The 21,988-nt window shown below is 39.0% G+C and overlaps 1 protein-coding gene across 22 annotated transcripts in view; it reads right to left on the bottom strand.

The window, feature by feature from the left end:
* The window catches only part of HDAC9 (histone deacetylase 9), a 457,908-nt gene that overhangs the window by 261,463 nt on the left and 174,457 nt on the right, over positions 1-21,988 (bottom strand). For 10 of the 22 annotated variants that reach the window (XM_088162660.1, XM_088162739.1, XM_088162707.1 and 7 more), the window contains exon 1: positions 15,101-15,287. The exons of 1 other annotated variant lie outside the window; for it this stretch is intronic. In XM_088162660.1, coding sequence (XP_088018786.1) covers positions 15,101-15,206 — 106 coding nt within the window. In that variant the 5' untranslated portion in view covers positions 15,207-15,287. 11 more of the 22 variants (XM_014894384.2, XM_088162701.1, XM_088162750.1 and 8 more) reach the window with 6 other exon arrangements.

The raw sequence follows: 21,988 nt of genomic DNA, 5'->3' as shown, positions 1-21,988 counted from the left end.
CCATGAGAAACACCTTTTATGGCACATGAGCTACAACCGCCCCAAGAAGAAAAGCAGACTCAAAGGTGACAGAGGAAAAGATCATGACAAGCCACGTGAAGAAAGAAAAATTAAGAATTACAAATTTTATACAGACTGCAAACATACAACTCTATACTGAAGTTTTCATAAATTAAACCAGATCTCTCGTTTCCTAGAAGTCTAATCTCTTAGAAAAGCTGGGTCTTTCCCAACACACATTTGTTTTATCAAAGTGAAATTATTAGTACCCAGACAATTGTCAGTATTCAGACACTGGCATGTAATCCAAAGGCCACGGAGTGAAATGGGACAAATTGCTCCAGAGGTAGCTGGTGCCTGTTCCACAGAGGCCACAGGCAATTTTACCACTGATTTACAATCTACAACAAGCATTCTCTTAAAAACGTGTCTCAAATCCAGGGAGACCACAGGTCTTCCTAACAGCACTGTGCCTCCAGAGCCACCTTGCATGTAGGGCACACCAGATTTCAAAGGGTGGCCTCTGAGTGAGAAGCTATTTTTCCAGTGCTGTCATCTGGCCAAGAAGAAACATGGGTTTGAGTGTGGACAAAAAGGGATGACAAAAAGAGGTGGTAGGTATAAAATCAAATGCTGTCCTCTACCACATAGGATCTCCTTTTTTTTTTCTCTATTATCCACATGAAATAATATTATTAATTAACTTATTAAGACAAATTTATCAAAGCTGCAAAAATTTACAACTAAGAGGCACAGAGGAAAGACAGGAAAATAGCTAAATATTGACTAAATGCCTGAGAAATTTAAGGCGCATGTTCTAAGCTCTTATACACTGAACCCGTTCCAATAATAATTAAAAACCTCATGTTCAGGTGTGCCTAAAAGCCTGTAATTCAAGAGGACATTGCCTGATTTAACAGCAGAGGGAATACCCAGTGGTGCTAACAATGCAAGAGTATAAGGCTATTGAGTATGAATTCTTGGGCAGGAATGAGTAGGCATTATATTCTTCTTCTTTCAAAATACAGACACTTATTGAAGCTATGCATGCCAAACACATCTATATTACTTGATCAATATTAACTCAGACAATATTTTGTATTAATATTTTGTATGGATATTGCACATAACAACTAAAACTGTAAGTCCCTCAAAATTATTATTGCCTAGTGGATTACAGGTTAGACAAGCAGAGATAAAAACAGTTGTTATATTAATTTAACAATGCAGCACTTTGTTTCTTTTTATTGTTCTCATGACATATAAAAGCCTATTGGGCACTGAAAAAACCATAGTAAGTTAGACCAAGTAAGTGATATGTCATTCGTAGAGGTCCAAATATACCTGTGCAGTTCTCCTTTTCTCAACTGATTTCTCCCCCTCTCTCTCTCTCACTTACACACTCTCATGTATATTTGACATCAGCTTGGAAGAACTGCAGTCTTTCAAGTCTCCTGCATGGCTCTGAGTGACAGGTGTGCTATGACTTCTTTTAGCTGGGTGACACTGAAATAATCTCATCCAAAATTTTTAAACTGAAAAATAAAATATCCAGCATTAAGAAGCCCCTCAGACACAATGAATAAAGGAGGAACCAAGAGAAACATGTCAAAATGATGACCTAGACTAGAACCAAACATATTGTTTTGAGAGGTCTACAGCTGTAGGCAGTGGGATATTACAACATTCCAATTCGTGCTGGGGTTTGTGCCATGTCTCCTCCTTCCTAATTCTGCCATGGCTGTATCAGGGCTCACTTTGAACCATGCCAGCACCCAACCTCCATAAGCCATTTGATGCTAGTGAAGTCAGCAGTACTCAGCAAATGCCTCATGTTCTGACATCATCAGGTACAATTCACAGAAGCTCTTTTGCCTACCCAGCAACTTCAGGTTACAGTGTTCAGCACCCACCATCTCATCTAGGGACTGTTGAGAATAGAGGACTTCTTCCTTCAGTCCAGAAAAAATTACAACAGGAAACTCCATAACTTCAATGAAAACAATATGGATTTAAATTATATTAATAAATGAGGTTATCATTTAATATAATCGTATTTTTTACCCTTAATCTGGTTAAAGATGCTCAATAATCCTGGAAGGAAGGAATGTTCTATCTATACAGTGTTCATGAGAAAATAACACTTACCATGAAATATGGGCATTATAAAATGTAACAGGTAAGAAAACAGAAAAAAAATGCTTGCATCACTAAGTCTAGCCCTGTAAATTTTGGAACATAAGTCCTCTACGAGTAATTTTAATCCGTAGCCAAATAGCTGCAGTTGGTGCTTTAGAAACTGCTTCAGCCTCCTACCTTAGTTATTTATGTCTCTGCTCTCCATAGCTCTTACTGAGACAAAAAAGTTCTAACATCTAAACTATTCTTTTCTTTGCTTCAGGCTACTATTCCATGCTTTACCATCTTTTGAGAACAAATAATTCCCTTCCTTCATTTATATTGTTACCTTGAAGTTATTTATAGCCAGTGCCTATGTCCCTTGAGCTCTCTGTTATACGCTATAAATATAGCTCCCTTAATCCCTTTTCATATGTTTTATCCTCTAGTATTTATATCAGATTTGTAATCTTTATATTTTCTTTTCATTTTAAACTCTTTGGACCACAGCTACAGACAGGATTGCAAATGAGTGGTGAAAAAAAAGTTCATTTAAAATACGATCTGTTTATACTGCAGTAATTGTGAACACACGAGTCAAGATTGAAAAGCATAAACTACTGTAATTGCTTTAATCTCCCGATACTTTTAAAACGAGTTATTTTGAATTTAAAATTTCTAATGCTTTGTCTTAGCAAAAATAATTCTAGCCAAATGAGAGCCATGTATGCAATTTTAAAAGAAAAAGAGGAAAGAGATATTCTTTCCCCATATGTTCTCTAAGAAACCATATCCCCCATTAACAGCCACAACTGAGCCAATTTTTGTTTAAACTTGATTTGTTTTAATCTTATAGACATTTAGGGAACAAATCAAGTTTGATACAAACTGATTTTTTAAGATGCAGTTATGAGCTTTGAATTCTAATTGCATGCATACTTTGAAATACAAAAGCATAAAAAATTCTTTCAAAGGGTTAACAAGACTGTGACTGGAAAAGGGCCTGGATTTTATTTGGGCTGTGACACTTGGTACCAGGGAAGGATCTGGTCCACAGACTTATCTGGACTTGCAAAACATCCTTCACAAGGTGTCTCACTGGAATTTGTGTCCTGTTCTGTAACTTTATGTGAAGTTACAAGAACTCTATAGCCGATCAGAAATGGCTTTCAAGATAAAAAACAGAAGGGAAATAAATATTTTTTTTGAATTTTAGAAAAGGTTGATAGTGCAGTGAGGCAACAGTAATTGCTATTTTAATAGAGGTCTGGAAAGAAGAATAATGAAAAAAAGACTGATTGGGCTAAAACCACAGATGAAACAAATCTCTTCAAGATATTTCATGGAAGGCTCTGAGGAATGCCAGAGGTCCTAATAAAGCTTTGTGATAGGGAAACAAAATACAAGAGTTCACTCATTTTTTGCATGTGCACGGTAATTTCTACTGGGAGGAATGAGTGAAATATACCTTACTGTGCTTCATTAACCTTAATATAACCTTAAAAACAGATGGCTGTCATTGCAGACAGCTCAGTGACAACATGTGGTCAATGTACAGCAAGATCCAAAACTGAAAAGTGCTGAAAGCAGGATAAAAGCAAGTTTTCATATTCATCAATGAGGCTTTGTCATTGGGAATATTCCAGTTCTGTTATCCCATCTCAAAGGGAGCCATGTCAGAAACAGGAAAACACTAATTGGATTTAAGATGATTAAGAGCTTGGGAAGACTTCCATAAGTAGAAAGAGTCTGATTTTCATTTGTGCTGCTATGCTTTTTTTGCACGGAACACATACTATTTATATCCACCTAAGCATCCATCCATCTATATTGGAAGAGGAAAACCGTATTATAAATGAGAATTATTTGCATAACTACAGGCCTTCTGGGAAGTGCAAGTAAGGGTTACATAAAAACAAAATAGATTTAGTGCAGAAATGTAAGATTAATATATACAGCCTTCCTCCTGCAGAAGTAACTACTGTCTTTTAGGTAGACTTTATAATTGCATTCAGAAGTTTCAGCATCTGAATGTGTTAGTCTAAGGAGAAAGATGAGCTTTCTTTGCTCTACTGAGGGTTTGGACAATTAGTCAAATACCATCTCCTGAGAGCTGGACACAACATGCTATTTCCTACATGATCCTCCCTAACTAATGCTTCTAGTTCTCCACTCTGTCCCACTGGGGACACAGTTTGTGGCCGTCACCAGTTCAGATATGCAGACTTTCACAACAAAGCAACAGCAGTGAAAAATTTCCCTCCTTTCAGATCTGGCGTCTTCTACTTTGGCTGTTACTGTGGAGAACACAGTTGTTTTGAAGGGTTCTGATCCAAAAAATGCCTGTACAGCCTTGTGCCAGCCACAAGACTCGAACTGTGCCTTCAACTTGAAACTGCACTCAGTAAGGAATTTATAGTAACAACTGGGAAAATTATACAGTCCTTTTGATCTGCGTTTGCTAACATGTCAGCATGTCAGTTAGTTATTTTATGGCTTTGGTTTACATTGGGAAGTATTTGATAACAGTACCTAAGTAGCGACCAGGAAACAGCATCACATGAAAGAAAATTTCTTCTCCCATAACTTGAATTCTACTGATTTCCAGATTATCTAGGCAGAAGTCTGAGGACATACCAAAGCATGTTTAGGTTACAAAACTAGAGGATAGGAGACACTACAGCCAGAGAATGTTTGGTAAAATATTTTCTAGACAAATAAAGAATGGAGCAGAAACTAAATGCAAGAGCTATGAAGGCCCTCCTGGAACAGATGCTGCACTAGTACTGATACAGCTTTGAGATGAAGACAGCTACTGGTTCCAGTACAGTTTTGGTGCAGGTTGCTAAGGCCAACAGAGATATAATACTCTTCTTAATGCAAAACAAGGTACATTTTTAGGGTGTTTTCCTTTCACATTAACAGATAAAATGCGCCCTGTGGATGATGAAAGGTAAATTATTGACAGCTTCAAAGGGACAGAATTAGCATAAATTATACTTACTGGTAAAGTGCTATGTGGTTCACTGGAGTTTAACAAGGTGCTAATTAAGTGTGAAATTTTAGGCTCTGTCCCATAAAATGTTGAGAGAAGCAAGGTGAAAACTCCAGATGATTTCCCAGGCAGCTGTTTATCGTATTTTGGGGCCACCATATGCCATATCTAAAACTGAGAGGAATGGTTGTGCCTCCCTTTCCCACTCCTGGCCCCTCTGACCCCAAGGATGACACCCTCCTTTCCCCCACTGCAGTGCCACGGGGGCCAGGGGGTCATGTTTTAACCAAAATCAGCTCTTCATTCCACCAGCTTCAATGGACACATGAATACCTGTGTTGGTACAAGTGATGTGACAGAAGAATGAGGGCCCAGAAGAAAGGAATAGTCCAGATTTCTACACTCACTCATGTCTTTCTGCAGGACAACACTAAAGACTATTTGGCAAATGTTTTAAACCCAGCCATGCACCTAGATCCCTTAATCACTACCAGAACAAACCTGCAACAGTATTCCCTAGAAGAAATAGCAAAGACAGATCCTTAAGAATGAATTTCTGAGGCCTTGGGAACAAACGTGTGCTGCTGCACACCTTTGGTATCTGCAGATGAAGAATGGCAGATGGATGAAGAGACTGATGGAACATGCATCTCCCTCTGGTGGGCTACTGGGCCTGCAGAAGGAAAACCACTTTGCTTCAGGCACTCATCCAAACCTATCTCAACTAACTTGCTAAAACCAGAGTTCCCAAAATTTTTGGAAGGTTTTAATATAGCCATACCAGAGTTTCCTGAGTGAGGAGAGGCAGAGTAAGACCGGTGAAGGCAATATACATAAATATATATATATACATCTTTGTAAATGCATACCAATGACAAGTAGATATGCATGACCAGTAACCAGAGAGAGGTATTCTTTCTTAGATGAGGGCTAAACTTTTTAGCCCAAGGGTAATTTTTTTCTAAATATTCCCATTTCTAACCATATATTTTCTAAACAAAATAACTGTGTCAGTATTAGTATCCTTGATCAGCCATAGCATCACCATTACTCAATTTGGTGACATTAGCATTCCTTATTTCTTTGTGCCATGCTCCTTTGATTTTGGCATTTGTAATCTCCCTTCTTAGTAAGTCCTCCAGATGCCCCATTATCACCCTGTATGCACTGGCACAAGAAGAAAAAAAACCAAACAAACCAGAAAATCAGCACAGAGCTCAAAAAATTTCCTACTAGGTCAAGAAGAAAAGGCAATACAGAAATGGTACAGCTGACACAGGGATGGAAATTCGTGACAAAGCTCTGCTGAGATTGCTCTGCAGATTCTCCAGGAAAGCCAAGCTACATTTGGAGGGAAAGAGTTCAGGATGGTGAGATGCAGCAGAATTTGCAGTATGTGCATAAACAAAATCTGTGTCCTATACCTCTCCTTCTCACAAACCTCATTCTCAGACCAAGAAAACAGAAAAAGAATCTCTACAATGGCAAGAGAAATCCCTGAATGCTAGCTTATGTGTCATTACAAGAGTAACACAGCCCTGGGTTGTTTTTAACAACTCTTGTTGATTCTAAAATATTCATACTTCTCCATGTATTCTTCATGATGGCATTAGAGATTTCTTTGGCAGAAACTTCTATCATCTCAGTTGATTTTTTTCTTAACTATTTTCAACTATATTTTTCCTGTGTTCATGGACAGTTAGAACTGTGCTTCAAAATCCCCTGGTTTCCACCTCCCACATAGTTCTCTTACATCTTCAGAGCCTTTCCCACCCTCCCTCACAACAGCATTTTAACATAGGAAGTGCTTGTATAGCTCATTTCTGCCCTACTACTCCATTTATAAAATTCTCTTATAAGTTCTTCAAACCTTTATCTTCTGCCAGTCCTTCTTTCATACTCCTTGAGAAAACCTAAGTGAAACTTACTATATCCTGTGGAATTATGATTGTGACAACTACTGACAATACTTAATAGAGACAATAGAGCAAAACTTTCTTCCTCTTGTGAAATAGATCCTGTAGGAGAAAGAGTGACAGCAAATAAAAGGATGTAAACTTTCTGATGTGTGCATGGGAATGAGTGGATGTCTTTTTGGAGCCTGGAACAGTTTTGAGCATATGCATGACACAGGCTAGAGAGCTGCTAGACCGAGGAAAAATGCTCTCCTGAATTTAGGTCCCACTAGATTTCAGCAGCTGCTGTGCAAGGATTTTTAGGATGAGCTTCTTGAAGCATCCTAGAAATTTCTATATTGTCCTTTATGCACCTACATGAAATAAATATATGCTAATATAAAGACAGTATAAATACGAATACTGATGATTTTCCTTTTGCTATTTCTAACACCATTCTGTGCCTCATACTAATTCCATCATTATTTATGTTAGCATAAAATCTAAAAAAATCTAGGTATTTTACTTTATGATTCTTTGTGATATTGCAATACATATATTCTTTTAAGCACTTCAAAACTTCAAGGTCAAATTCAAATTGGAATACAAAATATTTGAAGAGTTCAAGAGTTTTACACTTTTGTGTCTGTCAAAAAAAAAAAAAAAAAAAAAGACTTCACAAGGTTTAGGAAAAATACATATTTTCAACCAAGATTTTCAACCAAGATGTTTAACTAGAGATCAAGCAGGTAGATGTAGAGGAGTAAGAACTTACTGTCTCTGCAAAAAATGGCATTATGAATAGGTAAATAAAAAGGCCAACACTAACATTTTACTAAATGAGTACAAAACTCCAAAAAGAGTCTCTGTGTAAGATTAAGCACTAACAGTCTGTTTTCCCTGCTCTCTCTCATATTGTTACTGCACAGCACCAACAAGGTGCTGGCCTTGGGCATCAAGAAAGAAAAAGGAAACTTGGATTAAGAACAGAACAATTGGGGGAAATTATTAAATTAACATTAGGCCTGCTCATTATTCCATTCCAGACTTCATTGAAATTGAATAACTGTGGTTCCTCCCTGTGGCATGCATACCTCAACCACAGGGATCATGAAAGAGGAACAATAGTCTTTGATTGTAAAAACATTATTTATATATTTGGCATTTTCAAAGAATTCATTCCGTTACTTCTCCTGTCTCTCTTTGACGATATTCAGTCTTATTACTAGAAAGAACATGTTATCATTAGAATAAAGCAACCTGCATTCCTAGCACATTCATCTGCAAAAGGCTTGAATTCTTGGAGCTCATCATGTTTGTATACTCCACAAGCTGGAAGGATTTTACAACCTTGAGATGCCAAACAAATAAAACAGATGTGCTGGCTATGCTCAGATTATATGAAATGCCAAAGTACCTTTACAGTCATGCACAGAACTGCAGAACTGCCAGGCAGACAAAAAAAAAAAAAAAAAAAAAAAAAAAACCTGCTTATTTTATAATGGAAGTTAAACCAGCACCATATCATTCAACCATGGAGAGGCTTCCACCGATTTTGCAAGCCTTTTTACACCAGTAACATTTTAAAATACAACAAATCAGGTGTCTCTGATTACACACAGAATCTGCACAAAGACAGAAACATGCCATTTATTTAGAGCAGACAGCTAAAAGAGATGGAATTAATTAGATAATTATAATCCATTAATATTTCCCTATTTTGTCAGCTGCCTGCTTCCTGAGCAACAACCGCAGGCAGAAGCTGCACTGACACCCAGCTGAAGATCTGCTACTTTCCTATTTTTGCTGCTTTTCACTTAACCACCACTAAAAGCTAAAAGCTTCCTCCTCGTTATACACATACAAACACAAAGATCCCAGTGAATTTCCTTAGGAGAGAATGAGCCTCACTGTGCTCTCGAACGACAACTCTGCTTTAGGTTTAAAGTTTTTCCACTGAGCAGAAATGTTTGTGCAGCAATCATGAAGAACACTTCACCAAAAATTTGTCAGTTTGCTGAAGCTTCCTGTTATGTCTTGTGAAAATCACATAGAAGGCCACTTGTACAGCAGACATCACCTTTATGTAACAAAACTAGATGGGTCCATTTTGGAGGAGCTGTGTGCATATGTGACATGTTCACACTGAACATGGAGCTTGACAGAGCCCAGCTCTAAAAATAGCACCTGGTTATCCTTGTTCTCATCAGCAGCCACAACCCCATCTCAGCTCTGTCATTTGGTGCATCAATCTGTCACCCCTCTCCCTCCTCCAGAACAGACAGAAGCAGTGGTACCCTGAAGGTATCTTGTTTTAGGAGAGGTAAGATGTTTGCATCTGCTGCAAGCACACATTTTAAGCAATATCCCTGCCCCTCAGCAGGCAGTTATCATGTTGTTTTGGCAGCAGGAAGGAATCTGTGGTTTTTCTTGAATGTTGCTCCTCTTTATTTAAACTACCAGAAATAAAGCAAAAATGACAGAATGCTCTGTCTATAAATAATCATTCCGGTGTACAGTTATATTAGGAGGTAACTCAGATGGCATGATAACGCCTAACAGGCTAATCTTAGACCTGTAATGCCATAAGATGAAAATAACTAGGCTAAGAATAACTGACCCAGAGGAGTCAGCCTGTTAAAGAGATCCACAGAACAGGGCATTTTAGATTTCCATGTGTTTAACAACAATATCTGCCGATTGGTTTCTCTATGGTATTTTGTATTGTACCCAACATATAAACTGGGGTACTGCTCTACCCCCAGCAGTAGTTGGGAAAGGTTAAAATGCAACATCATCTGAAATCTCCCCCATCATCTACATCAAAACCTGAAATGAAAGTGCATATTTTGCAGGCTATCTATCTCTTCTGCTTTCTCCTAGCTTTTGGTTTCTCTGCAAAGATAGGGCAGAAGAGAGGAGCTGGGCAGTCGGCACAGAAACATGGGTCTGATTAAAGCTCTGGCAGTAGAAGAGTTACAAGCATTCCACATATCAAGTGCAAACCTTAATGAACTAAATGTATTCTGCACATAGTTTTATAGAAGAGAAGACTGGCTGTGTTTGAGTGCAGTGCAAACCAATACATGTTATAAAGCTGAACAGCTAAAGCAATAAATGACTGAAGTAAAAGGCTATTTTCCAATAAAGAGATTTAGTTCAACACACTGAAGAGAGGGGAGCTAATATCCTAGCACCAGTACTAGAGAGCCTCTGTACTAAATGCAGTGTTTAATGGTCTCTAAAAAGCACTGAAAGAGGTTTTGAAGTAATGTTTTGCATAGTCTTTTATTTACTTTCCAGCTTTTCTAACTTGCTATTCTTGTCAGTCTTGTACTTTGAATTTCAAGCTTTTCTCACAACCTGTAAATATACCCCCTAATACAAACCGAGACCATCAGGTAACCACATAGCATCAGAAGCTGCCACTGGAATAAAAAAAAAAAAAAAATTAAAAAAAAGAGGCAATGTTATAGCCTTAGTTGTTACAGCATTAGATACATGAAATTGGCAACACTGGTCTGTATTCAATGTCATCTCAAAACATAAAATAGTAAAAGCAGCTTCATTCCATTTTAGTTTGTTTTTGTTCAACTGAATTCATAACCAAAGTTTTGTCCAGCATACATTGCAGGCCCTCTGCTCAAAATCATTGAGATTTTAACTACATAAGACCTGCAGGTCCATGTTGCTTGTTTCTTCTCATTGTATTAACTTATATGGCTAAGGCCTTACACTTCCCTAACAATATATTCAAATACTTCTGCTACTACTATGAAGCAGCAGATTATTTTGCATGTCACCTTTACAACAGGGATTGAAAAAGCCACTCTGGTTGTTATCCAGAACTCCTCTATACTGAATTTCCACACTCAATTTTTTTCATTATTCTGAAGAGAACCACAAAGATCAGAACATCTACTCTCATTCTTTCTGCCCTCTCCAAAGTGTTTTGCCTGAGATAACATAAATGAAACATTTGGCAACTGTCAGAAGTTTATGTTACCTGATTGAGATATGCAAATATTCAAGTTTTTCAGGAGTATAAGAGCAAAGCTCTAAGTGCTTGCTTTCTGCAGGTTGTCCAAAGGAAAAGGTGAGCAGGTACAGGTTTTGTTCAGGAAAAAAAAAAAAGAAAAAAAAAGAGCAAATACCAAAGAACTTTCCCTGAAGGCAATATAAATCCATGTGTAAATAAAACCACGTGTACACAAGGTCATGCAGACACATGATAGAGACAATATACAAGACAAACTGTGCACAGTGGGGTTCACTGAGGGAAGATTGCTCATGAGGACCTGTCAACCCATGTACAGCATGATGCATGCAGCAGTAATTCTGTCATTTATACTCAAGTGACACAGCTTACATTTAGCTTATATTTCCTGACTGGTTCAGAGAATAAGCGTTCACTACATCCACTCGTGACACTTGTGAAATTAAAGGCATTTTACAAGCCTGTAGGTGAATTAAGCCAATCGAATTAGTCATTCTGAACTGTTCTATTCCCTTTGGAATAGTTTTGCTCTATCGATTCCTGATCCTAACAGGTCTCATTTGCTGTGTTTCACAGAAGGATTAGCTGACATAAGCAGGATTGTGTAACTTGCTCAGGTCACCTGTCAACTCATTGACAAGCCAAGCTTTAAGCTCACGACCTCCTTGAACTCTTGATTTTTCAACACAACAGTTTTGGGCAAGAAGTAGAGAATGCCTTATCCAATAAAAAACAAGGTGGAACTCAGGCAGGATACTGCAAGGCTGTACATCAAAATATGGACAGTCGAGAAGACTTAACAACATTACTCTTTGAAAACCAGCACTGTATATTAAATCACCAAAAGCTGGCATTACTTCCTAAAGTCCCACATCTACAAATACCAGGACTGGATACGTCCTTCCTTCTCCTTCACACAACTATTACCTATTTGAGAAATGTAGTTCTGCATTGGTTATTTATTAACTACATTTTAATGAGTGTTTTTCCCATGGACTCAGCTGCACCAAATGCCTTTTTTCAAGGACTTACAGTTTTTTACCTGTATTGTAGAAAGATCAGAGGACAGCTGAATGTTAGGATCCACTGTGGCATTACACACACTTGGAAAATGAGCCTTTTTGTGTAAAGTAAAAGGGACAGAATAGATAAACAATAATTCCAGCTAAATAAGAGGGTTTAGACCCCAGATTTATTTTGTGAAAGATAATTTAAAACAACTATGGTATCAAATAAGAATACATCAACATCATTTTCTGAAATAAAGATGCGCAGCACTTGCTGCTGCATTTCAGAGCAACAGTACCATATGGAAGAATTCAGTTCCGTCTTCTCAAGATAGCTGAAACTGCTCTCTGCAGTAAGGTGTAGGTGTCTGCAAATTACACAGCTTCTTGAGTCAGCGCCGATCTAGATTGCTCCATTCATAATTAGACTTTTGATTGGTACCTATCCAGATCATCTCATTCATAGTATGACTTACAAGCAAGGATGGAGACAGACAGGCAAAGCAGTAATTGAGGGAATACCAGGAGAACTGATTCTCATGACAGAAGTATTTCCTATGCCTGCTCTTGTCAGAAGTTTCTTAGACATTTTGTTTTGCAAATCCAATCCATTTACCAGTGAACCTGTCCTCTTTGGGGATCTCTCCAGCCCAGTTTAAAATCAGTTGCATAATATATGTGCATTTGTATCTGGATAACAGCAAACCTAAAAAATCTGACTGTTGTTGGCTGTTTTAAGTTATTCTCAAAGTCTTTGGAGCAAGCATATCAAGGGTGCAAAGCACAAATGTTCAGGGATCTGTTATTTTCTTAATTATATGCAACTTTTTAACCTAAGTATAAGTCACATACATTTAAGCAAAGATAACTTGAAAGTAAGGGCATTGTGAAAAGGAAAATTCAAATTACTGTTTCTGGCTTCTCCAAATGCTAGTGCATACTGTCATACCCTAGCTCTTTCTTTCTTCCCATCATAAATGGAAACAATGAAAAGTTACCAGCACTGATCCTGCAAGATGCTGAACTTGAGAGAGCCGAAGGTAACCAAGAGCAGCACCAGGTTTTGAGGTTTCATGTGACATGAACTGAAACTGCAGACTGTATAATGTCAACTACTTGTAGTCTAGTTGTGTGTTTTAAAGGCCAGCTGAAACACAGAGGAATACTTTATGTTCTACAGAATGCATATATATATATACTTAAACATCTTTTATCTTGATAATGTTCTTGAATAAGCTTTTGTGGGGATTGTTTTTAGTCTAACCCCCCCCCCCCCACTCTACTTAGCACTACAGGGGAAATTGTGAATGTTATATAGACTTACCTAATGTACTATCAGATGAAAATCAAGTTACATGATACTCTTATTTTCAATGAAGACAAGCAGAGCTATAAACTTACAGAAAAGCACTTCCTTTTCTTGAGTATCAAATGAAAAAACTGCTATTATATTAGTTGGCAGTTAGAGGGTAGCATAGTGAGATAAGCCCCCAAAATTTTCACTTGTGAACCATTAATTTCAACTTTAGTAACAACAACAATAACAAAAGCCAAACAGGAGACAGAAGACACAAGCAGCCTTATCTGTAACCAATTTAAAAGCACTGGACACCTGTTGAGCTGTTCAGGAAAACTAAGGAAATGCAATAAAGCAAAGCAACAATTCTTGAACAAGAGGTTGACACTGTAGATGGCTTTGCAGAAGAACTGTAACACTTCCAGGAAAACTTTTGCTCTTACCCACAGTCTTTGCTAGAACTTCGCTGTTCGTAATTATAAACTTGCCTTCACCTGATTTGTGTCCCTGACAGGAGCTGAAATGGGTGATAAACAATCTAAAATTGTATGTAAGAAAGGAGCACAAGTAAAACCTTTAGCTCTTTTCCTACAAAGCAGGAAAATAAACAGTTTTTAAAAAACAGACATAGGCTCAACAGGTGTACCAAAACAGGTAATATGTGAAGAGAGGTATGGCCTACACACATAATTATCTTTAAAAATTGAGGTCAGTCAAGTTTTGGGAAAGAAGAAAAAGGAAAACAAAAAGGAAAAAAAGAAAAAGAAAGAAAAAGAAAACTGCAAAGGGGGCACAAACTAAGGCTAAAATACATGCAAACAATTTGCCCTGCATTCCACATATGGATCTTCTGTAAAACTAACACTTTCAGAAAAACAAAGTCAGAAACCTAGGTTTAAATAGATGTAAAGTGGAAAACACTGTGCCTTAATACACAAGAGTTTCATCCTAATGAAAACTTGAACTGGAATTAACAGACTTTAGGAGAGAACAGGCAGAGTAGACAACCTGAAATGTTGACATTTTTAGCCCATCTAAATTAAATGGTAACAATTCAACCAAGTTAATTAATCCTCAGTAGCAGGTCTCAAACACAGCTAAGAAAGAAACTAGAAAACGCAAAGGTAGCTGGAAATACATGAGGAAATATGCAGTGTTCTTTCTGAGCAGCTTTGAAATACCTTTGTGAAATAACACATCCAATTTACATCTCAGTGACTCATTACATGTAACTACCATTGCCAGGTTCACAAATATTTTTAAAGGAACAAAACAAACTATGCAGTTTAAAGACATTTTGCAGTAGCACTGTAATGAAAAGAGAAAGGGATTGATATTAAACCTCCTTCATATACAAACTAGAGAAAAGGAAACTCACAGAAAGAGCAGATCTTGTTTACAATAGACACATGCCTAGAACTGCTTATGAGGGGATCTAAATGCAGCCTCCTGACAAGGTCTGTCTGAGGAAGCCTCTTCCTGTGAACAAGCCTGTACCATCAGCCCCATTTTGCAATCACGCAACAAACAAACAAGGAAACCCAAACTCGACTTCAGTTGTGAGCATTTTGTTGCGTCTGGAAAGCAGCAGACCAAAGGAGACAAACTCCTGGCAAAAGAAGCAGCTGCTATCTAATATACTACCAGAATTATATAACAACAACTTAGATAAAGCCCACAAAAAAAAAAAAAAATAAAGTCGCTTCTTAAAAGGAAAGGTGTTTTCTTGTCATGTTAGGCTGTGTGTTCCCGGTCAGCCACTCAAGTCTAAGGCACGGAGCTGTCTCTTACCTGAGCTGATCATACTGTGCATTCTTTGCTGAGCCAAGAGCTGTTCACGTCCAGAAACCCCATCTGAGGAAAAACACGATTCACTCTCGTAAATTGTCTGCAGCATATTCCAACTGGTCTGCACTTCAGCTACACAAGAGATTCATCACTGCACTTGCACACAGGCGTCGGGCACGACCCTCTGCGGTCCTACCTCCTCCAGCGAGGGTTGTAAGATAATATGCTTCGGCAATTAGCAGTGTTTAAGCATTTGCACAAGTATCTATGAGGAGAGGGGAAAAGCCCAAATCCAGTGCCGGCAGCCCCCGCCCGCAGGAAGGGAGCCGTGAGCGTGCGGGGGGCTGAGCGCTGCCGCCGACTTGGAGCAGTTGCGTTCGGGCAGCCAGCGGCAGGTGGAAGAAGAAATGAAGAAATATCTCTGGGCTTCCTGGCAGGGCGGGGGGGGGGGTGGGGGGGTGGGGGGAACTGCCTCTAACAAACCATCAAAGCGAATAAGCCACCTTTCCAGGGACAGGGAGGGTTTAACCGAGCTGACCCCAGCCTAGCCCCGCGCTGCGGTGCCCGCGCCCCTCTCCGCTGCCGGCCGGCTGTCCCTCGGCCAGGCGCTGGGCGAAGTTGGCGGGAGCAGCAGCGATAACTCATTTGCATTTGAATTGACACCCTCGTGGCCCAGCGGCGGCAGAAATAGAACAATGGCCGGCCTGAGCCAAAAATAGGTCAAGCATGGCCGGGTGATTGGAGCCTGCATTAATGCGTTTAAAAATACCACAGCAAACACAGCTGTCCAGTCTCTGTCTTTCAAACCGCCGCCCGTCCTCCGTGCGCCGCCCGGCCTCGAGCGCAATTAACCCCTTCCCCTTCCCCTGCCCAGCCCGTGCCAGTGGGGATGCGCCAGGGAGGAGGCAATAAGGCAGGGCAGGAGCGGGACGCGGACGGTCCTCGCCCGGGATTTGCGCCCCTCTCCCTCCTCACCCTCCCCCGGGGAGTGTTTTGTGAAAAGAGAGCAAAACGCCACGGCCTCTGTCTGCATCGGTCCTAAAATAACGCGGGGAGGTTTTGCTGGCGATGTGGTTTCTGCCTCGCCCACGCGCAGCCATCCTGCTGTTCTATTTTTGCTGCCCGTTTCTCTGGCTACGCCACAGTTGGCTTTGGCAGGGGAGCCGGGCGGCCGCCAGCTCCCTGCAGGACCTGCAGCCCCGCCGGAGAGGCGATTTCTGCGCTCATCGGGGGCAGATGTCAGTGCGGGACCGCGTTTTGGGTGTGCGGCTATAAGCAGCCTTTCCGAATTTAGCATGCTTCATGTAATTCTTATAGTAAGTCACCAGTTGTGGCACAGCGTGTTAGACACGCTTACCGACTGTGCAGTATTTGGTTGACTTGCTAAAATTTGGAGAGGGGCTGAGTAGTTCACACTTATTTTTAGAAGCATTAAGCAATTTATACAGCGTCTTTTTCAGTTCTACAAGATTATGTGGTTTCAGAAGAGCCGCTTTTGACGGTGCATCAGACAACAGCACCATGCTCCTCTGTGGTTTGGCAAGTTTCACACGTGTAAAGCCCATTTTTCATACTGGTATTTCAAAAGTTGCATCTCATTTGATGATTAATATACCTACACACACACAACTTTCATTTCAGTGTTACAGAGAGTACTTTACTTCTCGGAGACCTACCCTGCCTTACAGCACTTTTTACACAGGTGACCAAAACCTGTTGCTACCTACATTATACAGCAGCTTGACTACTCTCCCACCAAAATTATAAGTCTGCTCCCATGTTCCTGCTCTATGGGACCAACAGTGGCCACTGGGATGTGATTCCTCACCATAATCAAGAAGCCAACGCAGAAGCCATATTGGACCTTTCTAGAAATCCACAGAATTTTCGACTATCAACATAATATTTTGCTCCTGAAGACACAGGAATTTGCCCAGTATTTGGGGCTCTCTTCTGCCTTTTGGTGAAGAATCTTCTGTATGCTCTTTAGCTTATATGACAGATAATAGCCAAGGGCAGTATATTTTTCAATATATTTCTCACAATTTTGTTACTGAAGAAAAGATTCCCAATAACAAAGTATTGTGACACTGTTTGGCTACTTGATGGCCCCTAGGAAATCTGTGGCTCAAGTCTTCCCACCATCCCAAACCTTTGCTTCTTCCTTGTGCCAAAGCACCTGGTCCTGCTGAGAGTTAGGACCTGCCCCCTGGACAGAGACTGCTGCAGCTGGCAGCAGCAGGGGTTTTCCCTGCAGAATCCTCAAGTTTCCCCTATCACTTCTTGCCACCCTGCTCTCCTTGTCATCTCTCTCCCCTTAGCCCTGTTTCCCGCTGGAAGAGGTGAAGCTCTGCCGATGGCACGCACCCAGCTCTGCAAAGGGGCAAGGCCAGGAACAAACAGGTAGGGTGTTACAGTGCAAGGTTTCAGACGAGCATAACACCTACCATTGCATCGTTAATGGCCGACAATTTGGTGCCATAAACATTTTCTCTGGAAAATAAAAATACCCAAATGTTTTGTGGGAAATGTGTGGCCTTTCCACAGTACAGGGCAGTTTAACACAGTGCAAGAGGCATCACCGGTAGGAACAGAAATCTCCTCTAATGCAGAAGAAGCTTTTTATAGACAGAAGTAAATAGAAAAAGTGGAATTGCTTATGCCCTTCAGCCAAACAGAACATGACGCTGTTTGGTGATTCAGCGCCTCAAAATAATCAAGTTTCATATTACAGGGAAACACGGGAGGAATAAGTTAAAAACAGGTCAGAACATGGAAAACTGTGGAGTGTGGGATCCTGGTATTAGGTACCCATATGTGTTTATAACTTCTTATAGATGCAGCTGCATTTTTAAAGATAATGTTCACAGTTCTCAAAGACTTAAAATACTTAAGTAACTAACTAAAAGCAAATTATATTCAAGAGCAGAAAATTTACATTTAGATATTTAGCTGCGAGTGTTCTTAATTTTGACATACATATTTTAAACTGACAGACACATAAACTGTCTTATGTTCACTAATTCACAGACCACAATAACTACAGCATTATGTTTTACATTTTAGATGATACATAAAAACTATATAAAAATATTTTACTTATGAAGTCAGTCACCCCAAAGGTAGGGTTTTTACAACCTGAATTCTTCCGACTTTCTTTGACATAGTATAAGCCTACTTGGGTACATGCTTAGGTTTAAAACACATGTGTAAATCCATTTCTTTTCAACATAATATTTAAGCACATGCTCAAATTCTATTGATTGCAATAGAATTTAAGCACATAGTTAAACACTTTGCTGAGTCAGCCCAGACTTTAACTGCACGATCACGTGAATTTAAATTGCTCCTTAAGAGTCCCACAGGGGAAGGATAAAGGGTTCATGCCTGAAAAAAAATCTGGTTTTTATTTTTAAAGCTATGGATGTTATAAGGTGACATTTTCATACAGGAACATGAGGGGATTTTTTCTGTTTTTTCAAATGTACTTCCTAAACTTGGAGAAGTTTAATGACACTGGTGGTGAGAGTAAACTGCTGAAATGATTTAGGGCTGCTGAGGTGACTCTAAATGCAATCAGCCACTTTATAGAAAACGTAAGGCATGTTAGTAGCACTGTGATCTCATTATAGCACTTCCATAATGTGTTTCTCTTATTTTCCTTCTGAGTTGTTAAAAACAAATAAATATAAGGAAATTAAATCTGGAAACCACATTACTACAACATTAAGACTAAGAAATGAAGCCCCCAAATTAGAAAAAGCTAGGATTTCTACTGCATTATTAACTCTGCAACATTATAATTAAGTAATACTTTTTTTTTTTTTTTTAATTTTCCTTTCAAAGTACAAACAGTATATTACTAATTGTTTTTAGCATATCCCATTTCTCACTCACGCTATTCTGGAGCATTGCCTTCATTATTATTAATAATTTAGTTTCAACTTTTGCAGTTTTCTTACTTGTAAATGAATACTTCCATAGATTTTTTTTTATCATGTTTCTCAATTGCATCACATAAATATTGAACACGTTAAAAAAAGAGATGTTCTCTAGCTTCTAGTCATATGCTTAAATGAGGACATTGCAGTCTTAAAGGTGTCCCATTCAACCTTCTTTCAGCCCCTTTTTTATTTGGCAAGTGAAAAGGCAGCGAGTAATAGCATGCATCAATGTCAAACAATTCATAAACAAGTGGGAGCTAAATTAAGGTTGCCTGAGTAGAATTAAATTTGGCCTATTTCAGTACTGAAGGTTTGAGTTCTAATCTTTGCAGCCTAAAGACTTCCTAACTATTTCTGTGTATCCAATCACTGGGATTAAAAAAAAAAAAAAAGGAAAGGAAAGGAAAGAAAAAATTAACTATTGTATAGAACAGATGTTTCTGAAGCCACAGTTCATTAGATACCATTAGTACCACATGAAACCCAAACATCCAGCATAAATTACTACAGCTTACACTAGAGGATTAACCATGTTAACGAACAGCAAAAGACTATTACCACAGAGAAGCAGATGGTTTGGGAGCAGAAAGAAATGAGGGGAGATGCTGTAATGGTCTGGTCCTGCTCCCTCTTGGAACTAAGGGACCATATTCCAAGTCCCTGGAGGAGTTAAAATGGATCACTTAATCCATGTGCTCTGGTTAGAAATACAAAGTACAGGAATGTCTCTGACTAATTCTCTGTGTAGCAAGCCTTGGCATTCCCTGTGCAGGAATATATGGTGCTTTTCTTTGCTGTGCTGGGAAACCATGTGATGGACATTTTTAAAGTGAGGAGAAAACTGCAATTCTAGTGTTTTAGCTCAATTCAAGCTTCAAAGGAATTTTCTGGGACAAAGAAAGGCATATCTGTAGCTTTAGGGGATTTTGTGACAAACAATGGAAGAATAAAACTTTACAAAGTTTTGAGGATAAGAAGTGCTATGCTAGATAAATGTATGGCTTTCTTATCATCTCTTGTATAAGAATACAAAGGGCCTTGCATCTTTCTCATGCAAATTAGCTCAGGGGTTTTGTAACTAGTTGATGACATCACTTCTTTCTCCTCTTAAAATACAATTTTTTGTTCACATAAATAAATCTACTAGAAATTAAGTCTTAGATTCAGGACAACACCTCAACAGTACATAGTTGATTATAAGCACAAGATTTAAGTTAAGCCTATGCTTAAGGGTGTCATAAATTCAAAGGTACTTTCCTGAATCAAAAAGCTCAAGTAATAAAAAGACCCTAATGCTAATATAGAGCCATGAAGTAAGTAAATATTTAGATTAGGGAAAACATACAAAATTCATTTATTCTGTTGACAAAGTTTTTTATCAGGTTGTAACTAAAATCTCCATGTTTTGTGGCAAGACTGAGGTAACTTGCACATAAACAACACAAGCCAAAGCAACATCTGATACTGACAAATAAACGACTCAGACCCCCAAAACACTTTGTCCCTTTTATACCATTAATGAGTTTAGAGGAGATATGAGCAATGTGAGATTTCCTGGCTCTTCAGAGCTATGCCCACCTTCCTTAGAGAGACATTAGGGTCTGCTGTTCCTGGCTCCACCAGGCACTCCTGGATGAACATGCATAAAGGAGCCCTCCAGCACATCACCTGGGACAGCTGCCAATATGTGCAGCATCCTCCAGGCATTTCAGGCTTGTTGCACACCTAATGAGCAGATAATCTGAACCTCCATGCAGGGTTTTGCACTGCATCTCCTAATCATGGGTAGTCTGGCAGGTCAGATCACCTGGTCACTGTTCCTGGACAATAGACTACTAAATCCCTATGGCTGGAAAAGCAATAGGAACACAATCTCTAGCTTGTAATATATGCCAGGCTTTGAGTGTTTTTTTTTTCTTTTTTTCTTTAAGACAAGAAATGTAGGCCACGCTGCCTGGGGAATTGAACTGTGGAAACCAATGGCCATGCAAAGGATTTGGAACCATAACAGAAGCCAGCCAACCAAATACAAGCTAGGATTACACCAGGGCAAATAGGGCTAATAAAATCCTTGGAAATATAACAAGTTTGTACGGAATAATAGCAGTATATGAGATGATACACATATCATAGAATATCTTAGGAAACTGTAACTTCTCCCAGTATAAATAATTCTTGAAAAAGAATGCTGAAAAACTGAGGATGGCTGTCTAGCCATGCCACGTGCATAAAATGGGTTTGGAAAGCCTTTGAAAACTGGAAACTTAAAGACCTGTGATACTAAGTTTATTGATGAAGCACAGGGGTGGCTTGGCATTGTCTACAGTATGAAGGGCAAGAGTCCAGTGGGATAGTAAAATGGTTTTTCTTTTAAGAAATAAGGCCTTAAGAAAAATCTATTGATTAGAAAAATTCAAGCCAGGGGTGGACATGCATTTTAAGCATTCTTCAAACACTGCAGCAACTTCCAAATGGGCTTTACATCAATATGACCATGTATTTGAAAAGAAAGCTTTAATAGTTCTGTATGTCAAGCTTAAGGCAGGTTTTGTAGGACTCTAAGACAGGTCTTATCTCATGGCTCTTAAAAGGTAAGATCATGGAGGTAGAATCACAGAATTGTTTAGATTGAAAAAGACCTCTAAGATTGTTCAGTCCAATCCTTAATGTAAGTACATCCAAGTTCACCAGCCAGTTCCCACTTTAGCTGCCTTCAATGCTAACAAGAGCTACCAAGTATTGCTTAATTGATGGAATAATAAATTCCACAGTAATATATACTAAACTAAACTAATTATTGCTATATCAGAAATAATTTTATTATTTGAAATCATACTCTCCTGAAAGGCAGAGGCTTAATTTTTGTTTTGTTGTTTCTTTTTTAATTCAAACTCTGTTTACTTTCCTATGATAGTGGATAAGCTTTTACAAGAGTGGAATAATGGTG

The sequence above is a fragment of the Sturnus vulgaris genome, chromosome 1, assembly GCF_052056855.1.
Source record: "Sturnus vulgaris isolate bStuVul1 chromosome 1, bStuVul1.hap1, whole genome shotgun sequence".
NCBI classification, from domain to species: Eukaryota; Metazoa; Chordata; class Aves; order Passeriformes; family Sturnidae; genus Sturnus; species Sturnus vulgaris.
The sequence above is the reverse complement of the archived record's forward strand: the minus strand, read 5'-3'. Positions and strand labels throughout refer to the sequence as shown.